General features: G+C 42.7%; 1 protein-coding gene across 5 annotated transcripts in view; it reads right to left on the bottom strand.

Moving 5' to 3' along the window:
• DNAJC15 (DnaJ heat shock protein family (Hsp40) member C15) overlaps positions 1-14,759 on the bottom strand; it is a 230,406-nt gene that overhangs the window by 124,185 nt on the left and 91,462 nt on the right. For 2 of the 5 annotated variants that reach the window (XR_015878951.1, XM_088476714.1), the window contains exon 7: positions 1,356-1,475. The exons of the other annotated variants lie outside the window; for them this stretch is intronic. Coding sequence is in view for 1 of the 2 variants with exons in the window: in XM_088476714.1 (XP_088332840.1) it covers positions 1,375-1,475 (101 nt within the window). In the remaining variant the exon portion in view is untranslated. The remainder of the gene's footprint in view (positions 1-1,355; positions 1,476-14,759) is intronic. 5 annotated transcript variants of the gene reach the window in all.

Below are 14,759 nucleotides of genomic sequence, written 5' to 3'. Positions count from 1 at the left end.
AGTCAGCAATTCCTGAGTGAGGTCTGACATGCCTTAACTCTGCGTATGGGTCTGATGTTACTCGATTTTACCGATGTTTTCGCAGTCTTTCTAACCATTACAGATGTGCATGTAGGCGAAGTGGGCAACGATATATAGTGCTGCTGCGGCATTGCGATCGCTAAGAATTAGCATACTATCGCAGTTGCACTGCGTGTGTAAGCTATATTGCGATCCGTAGTGAATCAGGCACCAAGTTTTGCAAAATGCAAATCTACAAATTCAGGGCCTGATTCAGCTGAGGACGAGGCTCACTCACTCTTTATGCAGATTCAAGATGATCGGGGCCCGATTCAGAGATGTACGCTAATGCATTCGCAGCTGCTCTGCTAACATATGCTAATGCTGTAGTCAGCTGGAAATGCATTGAGACGCCCACTGGCGGCTTCGCAGTCCAAGCAAGTGCGTACAAATATGCAGCCACCATTGCAGGTCATTCTATAATTGGCCATCTGAGGAGTCCTTATGGTCACACAGAATGGCTGCCTGAACTGAGCTGTCCAAACCACTTTATCGGCGTACGGGATTGCAGACACAGGCTACAACACGCTCTATGCCAGCGTTTTGTGCCACACTTCCCCGCAACTGCCCCTGTCAGTCACTTGGCGAAGTTATCCTCACGGCTAGCGGCATTGCTAAGGTACCTTGGAGCATGCGCAGTGCAATTATGGCGCATGCGCAGTGTAACCGTGGTGCATGCGCAGTTGACAGATAATTGCTCAACTGCGTAATTATCAGAATAGCGCACAGATCTGAATCAGCCCTTAGTTATTCTTTTGACTAAAAAAAAGACCATATTGAGTCACATCAAGTGCAGTGTATAATCCTTATGTGAAACAATATGGATCAAAACAAAAATATTTCTTTATTCATTCATTATGTATGTACATGTATTGTATGCAAGAAAAATGATCAGGGTCAATGACAGTTTAAATGCTAGAGATATAATTATGGGAAGCAGTCGGGAAGCCGACGGACGTAATCCCTACCGCCAGCTTCCCGACTGTCTAATCCCGGCAAGGTACTAAAGACAGGCGTCGAAAACCCAATGCCTGTCATTAGACCTACACCGGGAGCCCAACTCCCGGCTTACCGGTCGAAGGTGAGGCACGCGCGGACAGCCGGGGGGGGGGGGGGTAGGGGGGGATAGGCTAGGGGCTCCCAGAAGGGACTTAGGGTTAGGCACCCCTCCGGGAGGTTAGGGTTAGGCTAGGGGAAGGGGGGTTAGGTTTAGGCACTTGGGGGGGGGGGTTAGGGTTAGGCACCCTAAAGGAGGGTTAGGGATAGGGGGTTGAATAGGGTTAGTTAATACTTACCTTTTTACGTTCGGGATCTTCAACCCTGCCGGGCTTCCGCTGTCGGCCGGCGGCAAATCATACTGATTCCATAATTATATATGACATGTCTCCTGTATACAATATCTGAACATGTTTTCTCTAAAAGAAAAAAAAAAAAAAATGCTCTATAATAAGTAATGAGAAGGACACATTCTTACTCAGAGTAACAATGCCTCAGGCTCTGGAAATATTCACAGATCACTTCTGCCTGTAATTAGCATATATTTCACATTAGTTTAACACTCTGATCCTGCCCTTTAATTATTCTGTTTCTATTTTAAATACTGTAGCCACAATACCACAGCACACGTCACGATTCTAGTACCAGATACTTTCTACAGTTTTCACAACATAATTAAATAATGTGCATCCATCAACAACATGCTCAAATATTTCTAATCAAAGATGTTTGACCAAGATGATACAGGACTGTCCTCTGTGTTTTGCTTTGTCACAATTACTTGTTCTACACCAGTATTATGTGTAACTTACCTATTCAATTGCTGACTTCCTTTACACAATGGCTAACTTTGCAGACTGCATTTACATTGAGAGCACAAGGTCCTCCAATAACCCTCTGTGTAAGCTTTGCAACAATGCACCCAACAAAGAAACAAACGTTATAATGTAATTGGCACACAACTTACAATAGTAAACGCCAATCATATAGTATATTTCTGTGCCTGGCCGCACCTGCTATTTTTTTTAAAGAAAATTAAATGCATTTTAATTTACAATTTATTTTCTGTGCAAGCAAAAGCAATATCAATTCTAAGCGCACCAATGTGATTAGTTAGATCTTCAGACAAATGGTCACCTGCCTCCAAATGATACAGGGATAATAAGATAATGTAGAACATAATCAGCACAGATCTATATAAATGATCATTAATGCTGCGTGGATCCCTGAAATCGATGGGAATAAGATTCTGTTGTGAAGTCAAGATTGAAACGCACAAAAATGAAAATAGAGGCAACAAATTTTGATAACAAGTTTCTTATGGGTATAAAATGCTTTGCACTCATATAGACCTCTTCAATAAGACTCTTTCAGTAAAACCATGAGTGTAGAAATCAGATACCAGGGGAGCAATAGCCCAAGCGTCCTTAGGATGCACCGGACAGCTTCACAGGTGGAGTAGGCAGCTAGGTTGGCACTGTGCTTGGGCGGAACTCAGTGGAGGTGGGTGGGTCTGGGGGTAGCTATGGGAGGGGCTCGGTAGAGGTAGGTGGGTCTGGAGGCATGAAGACATGACAACGTCATTGTAATCACGCCCCCTGCTATGCAATGTCGAGATTACTGGCATTGTGAAGGGGGACAGAACCACGATGACGCAATTCAACATGAATTGCATAATTGGCTGCCTGTGCCGTCCACTTCACTGGGGAAGTGGGCGGCTGCAACCAAATAACCCTAGCCCCTGGGAGACCTGTCCACCTTTCCGGGTGGCCGGAAACACCACACGATTTTCTGGGGCCTCCCGGCCATTCCGGGACTGAGGGTAGGCAAGTAAGCAATAAATGGATATCTTTTATGCCTTGTATACAGTATGTTCAGGGCCGGATTAAAGGTTTGTGGGGGCCCCTGGGCAACAAACTTGTGGGGGCCCTTATCAATGTAACTGTAGTACAAGAATGTATAGATATATATACACACACACACACGTATGTATATATATATATATATTATATATATATGGAATCGGTATGATATCCCGGCTGCCGCATGGCTGGGAGTTCGAATGCCAGCAGTGGCAGCCCGACAAAACAGCAGAGCCCAGCAGCGGAAGCTCGACAGCGCTGGAAATCCCGATTGTGGTAAGGTAAGTAATGTCTAATCTAACCTAACCCCCCTAACCCTAACCCTCCTTGTGGGAGGGTAGGGTTAGGCACCCCTCTGTGCCTAACCCTAATCCCCCCGCTAAGTGCCTAACTCTAACCCCCCCTTCCCCGCTGCCTAAACCTAAGTGCCCCCCGGGGCTGCCTAACCCTAACCCTCCCTCCCCCTAGCCTAACCCTAACCCTCCCGGGGGGGTGCTTAACCCAAAGTCCCCCCGGGTGCCCTAAACCAATCCCTCCCCCCCCGCGGCTGTCCGCTCACGGTGCCCGGCATCCGCTCGATCGGGATGCCGGATGCCTGTCTCCCGGCGTCTGGGAAATGAGCGGCGTCCAGATATAGACGCCGGTCATTAATCCCACGGCGGGATAAAGCAGTATATATATATATATATATATATATATATATACACACACACATACACACACACACACACATACACACACACTCCACTGCTTGCACTACAGGAAATTACCTGGACCTTTATTAGTTTAGAACACAAATGAGTTTACAAAAACCTGTATACCCCAGGGGGAGAGGGGAGGGAAGAACGCCTGCTGCAGGGGCAGACACAACAGGGAGTTTAAACACCCAGGAAGGAGCGAAGTATACTCACTGCGGGAGTGCTGACTAGGATCTCCATATGCTCTGTCCAGCGACTTTGCTTCCTGCGCTGGGGCCGGGACCAGACAATCAAAGGATAGCGGGAACAACGAGGGAAGCAGGAGGATGGTCGTCGGAGCCTAGCATTGTGGAACAGTCGCACATGTGCACCCGACTTCTGTCTTCAGCCTGAGCGAGACAGACAGTCCGGGGATGAATGTGACCAATGGCCGCAGCTGGTGCTGTGGAGGGGGCGGGGACAGCGCAGAGGTGAACTGGAGTGCAGGCAGCGAAATGCTGTTCTGTACTCCATTAATATATGTGTTGTGACTGTGTGTGGGCCCCGGGACGACCATCCCTTTGGCCCCCCCTATAATCCGGCCCTAAGTATGTTACCATGTGCTTCTGTGTACAGCAGTTATCCAATTTCTGTTCCATCATAGGGGAGTAAGAAATAAGAGAACAGAAAATAGCATAATACTGTTACATGTAATTTATGTGTGGCATAAAAATAGTGACACATATTGAGTTATGCACATAATCTTCAACAACATGTAAAATGTGCACCTCTGGCTACAAAGAGTTGAGAAAAATATATGTATTTGCCAAAATAACCTTAGAGTGTCCAACGATATATTACTAAATTACCATTCACACAATATGGGCCTAATTCTGAGTTAGGGGCAAAGCAACCAGGGACAAACCATGTTGCAATACAAGGGCTACAAATAAATGTATTATTTCTGCATGCAGGGTAAATACTGGCTGCTTTTGCATGTACGTAGCCACAAATGCTGGATAGCTTTATTTTACACTGCAATTTAAAAGTGAGCTTTGACGCGCCCCTTCTAATTCTAAATCTCTCTGCACATTTTACATCTGCCCCACCTGCATTGCAGCATGGTGTTACCAAGGTGCATAGTTACTTCTTTTTTTGCTTTACTTTACTCCCAAATCAAAATTAGGCCCCATATGTGTTTTTTACGTATGAGGAACATACTGTTTCAGGATGTATAGTTAATTATTAAATAAAAATAAAAACATGAAAGAAACTTAGTAGATATGAAACTCCCTCCTTGGGTATGTAGTATATAGAGGTATTAGCAGGTGGTGGCCAGACAAAAATAGTCAAAAACCTAAGATGGTTATTGGCACATTTTCTTACACCAACACCACTACTAGAGGTAACAGATCAATGGCCACTTACACAGGATGTGCTAAAAATTTATATTTTGGGACAAGCCCAAACCAGATGCATTGTGACATTTAATGTGCCTCTGCGTGCAGCTAACTAGTGTACAGTGGAGGTAATGTTACATCGGCTTGGGTATGAAATCCCGGCTGTCGGGATGCCACTGGTCAGAATACCGACAGCGGAATCCCGACAGCCAGAATCCTGACACTCATAGGAATGAACAGTAAGTGTTTTCCTAACCCCTACCCTAACCCTCTCCCCCTAGTGCCTAAATCTAATCTCCCCCTCCCTTTATCCAATTCCTAACACTCCCTCCCCTTCAGGATGCCGATGGTCGGAATACTGGTGCCAGGATCTCGACCTGTCGGGATATTGGTGCCGGTATTTAGACCATCAGAATCCCACACGCCGGGATGCCAACTACATCCCGTTACATCACATACTGAAATAAATGAGGAACATGATTGCACATTACCCGTTAGAGCTAGTCAGCAAGCCAATAAAGGTTATTTAGTAAGCTGTAAGACTGCTGCCTAACACACAAATTCCACGTATTCTACTGTACTCGTGACATCACGTACTTTCTAGTGCTCATTTATACAGGTAAGCCCATATTTCAGTGCTTGATTGAGCTCCATCTGATGTACCTGGGCAAATGTAGGTGTTCCTAGCTGAATGTTGTCCAGCAGCAGAAAAGTGCCAGATACTATGCCATAATTCAAAACATTACTTTGTGATATGGGAACATATTTGCAAATAAGCATTAAGGGGTGGGTACAGAGTGCTTATGTAAGGGTGTAGACCAGTGATTCCCAACCTCGGTCCTCAAGGCACACTAACAGTCCTGGTTTTAGTGATATCCAGGATTGTGCACAGATGGTTAAATCAAAATAAATGAGGTACTAATTAAGTCACTTGTGCTCAAGTATGGCTATCGCTAAAACCTGGACTGTTAGTGTGCCTTGAGGACCGTGGTTGGGAACCCCTGGTGTAGACAATGCAGTGGGAGTCTTATTTCCCGTGGGGTGATGGAGATCTGCAGTTGACCAATATGTCAGTGGAATACGTGTCACCACTTAGATGAGAAAGTAAATTTATAGGTGCATAAATACCAATGTAATAAAAACATTAAAATAAACAAATGTGGCAAATGAAATCATCTTGAGGTCCTCTTCTTCCCCTTACTTATTTCAGACATGTAGATAAAAATTGTGAAGCAAGTAAGGGAGTTGTCAAAAAGTTACCGCAGGCAGTACTTTTACATGCTATTTTTACTTCTGAAACATGTGTTCCCAGTTGTGTGATTTACTCCAGGCAGAGGACACAAGTAGGAAGCGTACAACACAGAATAAACATTATGGTTTATAAACACAGATAGAAAACATCAGAATGATGTTGCTAAATGCCACAAACTAAACAAACTATTCAATATTTATATTCAATATTTATATATAAGTCAATGGAATACACAGAGGATACTAAAGATGAATAGGGCAGTGCCTTCCACTGTCCAGAGACAAAGTGTTTAGTTCACAAATACAGGAAACCAGCTTTTCATCACAAATAATACATTAACACGCATAGTACATACCCAGCAAAAACAAGTACTGTATCTAGGTTCTACCAGTGACTGGTTAGTTTAGGGGCTGAATGTGAAGAGAGGAAACTCATCCCATACACTGTACCCATTACAGTACAAGTGCCAGCTAGCAATGGGATATAAGTGCCAGCTAGCAATGGGATACAAGTGTCAGCTAGCAATGGGATACAAGCAGGGGCGGGCTGGGCCGGGTGACATCTGCCCCCCAGGCCGCTACAATTTTTAAGCTAGGGGCTGCATGCTGCATCACATGCCTGGTGGCCGGGAGACAGAGAGAAGATGGTCCCCAACCGCTCCATTTATCAGTCAGAGCGGCAGGGCTGGTCCCATCCCCTCTCTGCCGGGCCAGCTCACACTGCCTACCGGGCCCAGTTTGAATAATATGCAGTGCTTCTGGGATTGCGTTTCAAAGTGGAACATAAGTTGGAAGCTTTTATCTGCCCCACTAGCAGGCTAATCCGGTAGCCAATGCAGCCATATCGTAGGAGATTAACAGAGGTCTGTGGCCGGCACCACTGGCAGGGAGCGAATGCCAGCAGGCGTGCACAAACTGGCAGACATGGTCACAAGGGCACAGTAATGTAGGAAGGAAGGAGCCACAGATACGAGTGGCCTCAATCGGGAGATTGATCCTAGCAGCTGGAAAAGGTGCTCTGGCAGTAGGAGGGGAGCTGGAGGTTGGCGCTACCTGGAGCAACTCAGGAGTAGTGGGACCTGGAAGTTGGAAAGGTGAGAAGGCGAGCAGCTTCACACAGCCGCTGAGGAGGGGCATTCTTTTTTGTTTTATTTTTTAATACCCCAAGGTGAGTACTGCAGGACACATGCAGGCACTGGCTCCAGTGGGGAAAGTAACACTAACTAGCCCTACACCCTGGCCTTACAGTACAGTACCCACCCTAACCACCACCCCGGCACATAGATCATACCCAGGGACATACACTACCCACTCTACCCCCTGGCTCCATTGATATAAACTACCCACCCTACCTCCTGTCCCCAGGGGTATACTCCCCCAGTCCCAAGGATAGACACTACCCACCCTACCTGCCTCCCCCCCAGCCCCAGGGACACACCCTTCCCACCCTACCCCCATGGCCAGAGACATACACTACTCACTCTACCCAAGCCCCATAGACATAAACTACACACCCCACCCAATGTGTTCTTTTTTTCCTGTGATGGATAACGTGCTTTATTCTTTCATGTGAGGGCTAATGGGTTTATTTTCTTGTCAGGTGCCAGTCTGTTTTTATTTTTTCTGTCGGAGGCCAGTCTGTTTTTTTTTTTCCTGATGAGGGCCTATGTGTTTTCTTTTTCCTGTCTAGGGTCAGTGTTTTATTTTTCCCACTGGGGGCCAATATTTTTTTCCCTGTCAGGGACCATTGTGTTTTATTTATTTTCCTATTGAGGCTAATGTGTTTGTTTGTTTGTTTGTTTGTTTTATCTTATGAGGGACAATGTGTTTTATTGTTTCCTGTGGTGGCAAATGTGTGTGTTTTTTGCTGTGGGGGCCAATGTGGTTTATTTTTTTCTTGTGGAGACCAATTATTTTTGCCTGTGAAGGCCAATGTGTTTTTTTTTCCTTTGGGGGCCAATGTGTGTGATTTTTCCAATGTGTTTTTATTTTTGTGCAATGTTTTTCGTCTGCAAATGAGTATTAGTTGCACCACGGATGCGTCCCAATGGAGTTCATACAGAATTGTAATATAGTTTCAGAAGCACACACCAAGAAATGTATTGCGAATTCCTAGGCAGTTACAGTTGGCTAATCAGATGCACATGCAACATATTATGGGCCTGTTTTTCCTGAAAGTGGTTTCGAATATAGAGATGTTGGAGGCCCTACTAAGATGGATTATCTGCACCTAGCATAGGTCTGGTTAAAGTTACAATGGTGCTACCGATGGTGACGTCTAAAGATGCACAAAGCATGATTTCAGTGTCTTTAGACACTAACAGTGGTCGTCTCAGTACTTGAACATTCAGATGAACACCAGGGAAGGGCATTGAGCGGCAGCAGCTTGAAGTCAAAAACACAACTGCGTCAAACTTAGAATCAGCCCCTATAAGGAGGTATCCCGCTCCCCTCAACAGACCCCGCCCCCATAAGGGCTGCTTCCATAAATTTCCCAAGCTGGTTTTCCATCCCAATCCACCCCTGTGGCCACCTGTCACATTCATGTGATGCAGCCGCAGTGTCCGTCTGTGTTTGGCTTGGCAGAATGCTGATTGGTGGATGGCTCTAGTCTCATCCACCAATCAAAGTGGTGGGATGTCTTACCACACTGATTGGTGGATAGCTCCAGCCATCTACCAATCAGAATTCAGAAAACTGCAGGAAGAGATGAGACAGAGGGACTGATTGCAGCAGGCAAAGTAAGTATGTTCTATGGTTGGGTCGCCTCACAGATCTGAGGTCTCTGGGCACTATTTACAATGAGGGATGGAGGGAGAATAGATTTGGTACATAAGTTTTACTAAAAAGGGGAGGCATTTTTTTTTAGTAAGATGCTTAATGAGAGGGTATCTGTGGCATTATTTTTAATTACGGAGGTGTTTTAATCTAGTGCATTATTTTTAATGAGGGAATTGTGTGTGTGTGTGTGTGTGTGTGTGTGTGTGTGTGTGTGTGTGTGGTGTATGTGTGTGTGAGACTGTGTGGGAGCAAATCTGTGGTTTGATATTTTATGAGAGAGAAGGGGATGATCATATTTGAGGTGGTCATATCTGGGGTAGGAATTTTAATAATGGAGGTTTGGGTCGGTGAAATCTGGAGTCAAATTTAAAAAGGGGGAGCAGACTTTTAATGAGCAAGGAGAGGCAGCCAGATTATGGATCTGGTTTTATGTCTAATTACTCTATAGAGGTCACTGTTATGGTCTCTGTATTGAAGAGAGGACAATAGTATAGTTTCTGTTTTGTCAGATGGGGCTGGTAGGTTATTTATTTGTTAATAGCTCTTTAACATAACAAGTAACCACACCCACATTAGATACACCATGCCTATGATAAATTTATTATGCTATTTTTTCCGTCGCAGCTATTTGGTAGAAAATAGAGGGCCACATGCTTGTGTTTCCCCCCAAGGCTTAAAGTTCCCAGCCAGCCCCTGTACACAAGTGTATGTTAGCAATAGGATACAAGTATCAGCTAGCAATGGGATACAAGTATCGGCTAGCAATGGGATACAAGTATCGGCTAGCAACGGGATACAAGTCTCGGCTAGCAACGGGATACAAGTCTCGGCTAGCAACGGGATACAAGTCTCGGCTAGCAACTGGATACAAGTATCGGCTAGCAATGGGATACAAGTGCCGGCTAGCAACGGGATACAAGTATCAGCTAGCAATGGGATACAAGTGTCGGCTAGCAACGGGCTACAAGTGTCGGCTAGCAATGGAGCAGAAGTACAGGTAGAAATGCTACACTTTAAATACAAAAAAACTATTCGGAGAGCATACAGAAAAGTTCCTACTGTGACAGTACGGCATAATAAAATCTTGGACTTTCAAGACTTTTCGGCCCAAGTATCTAAGAAAAGAAAGGAATTCTCATCAAGATGTTCTTTTTCCGCATGTAAGCTTTTTGCTGGCATACCAAGCTAAATTGAAGATTACGATTGGTGGTCAACAACACGTATTTGAGGACGTAGCCAAAGCAAAAATGTTTATTCATCAAATTAATAGAGTGGATTGTTAGAGAAGATGAAACCAAATATATAGTTTGAATATACAGGAGATATGTATTCTATCCTTGTTATTAAGAGATAGTTTTGTTATTTAAGATAAAAAGATATGATGATGTTTAGAGACCTGAAACATTGGAAAATGGTGAATTTGTAAACATAAAAAAATTATTCATTATAAAAGGTATTTTATTAAATAACGCAAATGGTAGGAATTAGTTTAAGGTGTGGTTGGAAGGTATACGGGTAAAAATGACAACATCTCAAAGTATGAAAATAGGAAGATATGAAGGGCCTATATGCTAAATGGTTAGGGGAATGTGTAACAGCTTCATACAACAAGAAATTGTGAGGTGTGGCAACACTTGTTAACAAAAAATTAGATTATGTTATTGACCACAAACTGGCACACTCAGGGGGTAGATACTTGTTATTGGATATTAGAATGGGTGAGGAGATATTTACTGTCCTCAATATATATTCACCTAATGAACCGAACCTATCCTTTTCTCAACTATTGATACAGCAGGAGACACCAAACTTAAATCATATCAGGGGACTTTGGGCCTCATTCAGAGGCGGTCGGAGGATGCAAGCGGTCGCTCAGAAACTGGGCGGTCACTTGCATCCTGACCGCCCGCCTCTGTTGCGGTCGTTAGGCTGTGGGTTAACACCCACAGCTCTAACAACCACTAGGGTGATGGTCTCTGACCATCGCGGCCATCGGGGCTTACGACGAGACCCTAGGGTAGGGTCTCACTTGTCGTAAGCCCCGTAGAGCTTCTGGCTCTGTCAGAGCCAAAAGCTCTCCACTGAAATCACTAGTGATGTCAGTGGGGCCTCCCCCAAACGGCAGGCGTTCCCATGGGAACGCCTCCGTTTGGGCTGCCACCCCCCCCGGCCCGCCTTCCAAACGGGGCGAGCTGTCAATCAACATCGACAGCTCGCCCCCTTTGGTAAGAGACCCGCTACGACCGGCGCTGTCGGCCGTAGTGGGTCTCACGCATGCGCATGAGGGAGCCGGCTCCCTCGTGCGCATGCGCACTGGCAAAACATCGAGGCGGCCATGCGGTCGTAGACCGTACGGCCGCCTCGGAATAAGGTCCTTTGTGTGGATAATCACATAATGGATAAATCAATGGAAAAACAGAATCCCCACAAAAATGGACCTATGTTGATTGTATAACCCTAATGATAGAAAAAATACATTATACTCTCATCCAAATAGATCTATTTCTAGGCTAGATTATATAATGGTGGCCGATCCTTTGATGTGCAGGGTTGACGAGGCGGAGGTCTTTGAGATATTAATCTTGGATCATGCTTCGGTGGTAATTACTATGAAAATATGGATTCCTAGAAAGACACCAAGGTGGCGCTTTCCAGCATATTTAGCACAATCAGAAGATTTAAAAAAATATCTGATTGTGAAGTGATAAGACTATGTGAAGGACAACATTGAATACATAGATAACCATGTAGTATTTTTGGAAGAAGCAAAGACCGTCATACATGGACATATTATATCCTATATAGCAAAACAACAAAAAACAACATAGGGGGGTATCCAATTAACCGCAATAAATTACCAAGGCTAATTACCTCGCTCGGGGCTATCCAATTAGCCCCGAAGTCGGCCTGATGCCGCCACTTATTGGGTTTATTTTTTTTGGGACTTGATGTGTCCCGAAAAAGAATCCACGATAATTGCCGTTTTTTCACCTAAACAAAAAGTGAAAACACATAGGTTCGCGAGCTTATCGCGGCACCTATGTGTTTTACAGGAGAACTATCCTATTATTTCAACCAAAATAATAAGATAGGGAGAAAAAAAAATCAGTGAAAATCGGGGATAATCTGCGAAAAATACTCATTTTCACCGACCACAGGGGTCAATTAGTGCACGAACACTGTTCGGGGCTAACTGGATACCGCTCATAATCTTAAACAAACAGTTACGTATAAAACTTGGTCAAACCTCTCATAATAATACATCTTTACCCACTGAGCCCAATTTAGAATTATACACAGCTTCAAGACAAATTTTGGAAACCTATTTTCTTACAAAAACACAAAATTAATTGGATCACATCAGGAATAGTATTTACAGATACATCACAAAATAACACTGGCTTTATATAAATACTATGAAACTTTATATAAAGATACACATTCAAATGCAGAAAGAAATGCTTAACTCAGATATTATTACAGAGAAAGAGTTAAGGAAGGTTATAAAGTTACTCAATAACAATAAATCACCAGGCCCGAATGGGTATAGCGCAGAATTTTATAAGCTACTAGAACCACAACTGGTACCACAGCTTACTAAACTATTTTAAAAAATACATAGAGCCTGTATTATCCACAATTTAATGTATCAAACACAATATGTATTCTAAAACCAGGAAAAGCAGTGGAAGTAGTAACATCATACCATCCAACTACATTACTAAATCAAGATTTTAAAAATTTTAGCTAAGGTGATAGCAAATAGATTGCAAAATATACTACCTTCTCTTATAACTATGCGCCAATTAGGTTTTTCACAAAACAGACACTCAGTAAAAGGAGCTAGAACTGCAGATCACCTCAGGGATTAATCACCCCAGATCACCGAATGTATTATTAAGTTTAGGCACAGAAAAAGCCTTTGATAAAGTACCATGGCTACATCTGCAAACGATTGTTGAATATAAAGACTTTTTTCACATCTCACAATTTATTAAATTTATCTACACGGCATCAACAACGACTTTAATTATTAATGACACAATTAGTGTACCACTGACAACGAGTAGAGTCACAATGCAAGGGTGCCCTATATCACCTTTATTATTTAGCACTAGATCCACTCATGCATACTTTTCACCTCAGCACTAGATTGGAAGGGATATAACTATGTGCACGTGAAGTTAAAGTTACGGCATTCACAGACGACCTTTTCTTTTCTATTTCAACGCATCACGATCTATACCACATATATTTGAGATTATATCACAGTTTGGTGAATTTTCAGGTTTCTAGGTCAACTGGGACAATTCCAACATGCTACAAATACACAGAGAAGGTTGTCAGGAGGTTCACCATTGAATTGGATGGATGGATGGATATATATATATATATATATATATATATATTTTTTTTTTTTTAAATATTTAGGGGTAGAAATACCAAAAGATATCGATAAACTGTATAATCTCAATATGTGGACATTAATTAAATCAAGTTTAAGCGATTTACAGAAATGGCAAACTACCTCTTAACTATACAGGAAGAGTAAACTTGATCAAGATGATTCTATTTCCTAAAATAATATATCCAATTCAGGTTCTACCAATACTAAAGAGAAGTGAGACCGCTGAAGAAGGAATTCAGGAAATTCATTTTGAATAATGAACAACCTCGTATAGCTTTGATTACGCTTCAACAAAATGTATCTGAAGGAGTTTTGAATCTTCCAAACATCAAAATATATAAACTAGCTAGTATGATCAGATACATTAGGGATTAGTTACACAATAGGGATAACTATGCAAACAGACCATTAGAACAAACATTCCTATTAGATCAGTCACACATCTTTTTTACATATATTAAGATCCGACCTTACGATAAATGTCCAAAACAATACTCTGCTAATGAGGGCATGGGGAACATGGAAAAATGCTAGAAAACAACAAGGTTTAAATAAAAGTATACACTATTCTTGCCATTTGTTAGTAATCCATCATTCCAAGTTGAAAGGCGGCTGAGCCCTTTCAGAAATGGAAAGGAAATTGAATTATAAATGTAGGAAATTTAATAAACACCATAACTGGTAAATTGATGAAATTATGAGGAAACACAAACTCACTGAGAAAGACACGCTTGCACTATGTCAGGCTCTTCATTACACCCAGCAAGTGTTACAGGAATTATCACAAAATTATATCAATAATAATTTGGAAAAGGTACAGTACTTAATCAAGAGTTAATACATAGACAAGCTATTACAGTACATTGTACTCTACTAAGAAAGCTATTAGATACATCTATTTTAAGGAAAGGAATAAAACTATGGCATTATACTTTTCCTGACAGATACACTACTTAAACACTAGAATATTCCAACAAAAATTATAAAGTCTAGAAAGGTAATGATGAAAGGCCAACAGTCCTTACCTTAAGATGTCATTCAGATATGATTTCTGAAGATGATGTTGTTAGTAAGGACCTTATTGGAAGATGTAATGCAAATTTGATTTGTTATCCAAAGTCGCTTAATAAAAGCAGGAACTACACAGAGATTACCAATGTTGGATAAAATGGCTGCCAGTAGCTGGGCATCCTTTACATAGGGCTGTGACCTGCATTGTGACATCACTATACATGCCGGCAGCTGGAGATGGCTGTAGCTTACATGAGCTCTGGGCCCTACCTGCCACATTTATATAACATTGAGAAATTAGAAATTATTGTTT

Source organism: Taudactylus pleione, unplaced genomic scaffold (genome assembly GCF_031769625.1).
Source record: "Taudactylus pleione unplaced genomic scaffold, aTauple2 ptg000005l, whole genome shotgun sequence".
Lineage (NCBI taxonomy): Eukaryota > Metazoa > Chordata > Amphibia > Anura > Myobatrachidae > Taudactylus > Taudactylus pleione.
Note: the sequence above shows the minus strand (reverse complement) of the source record. Positions and strands in the feature narration are given on the sequence as shown.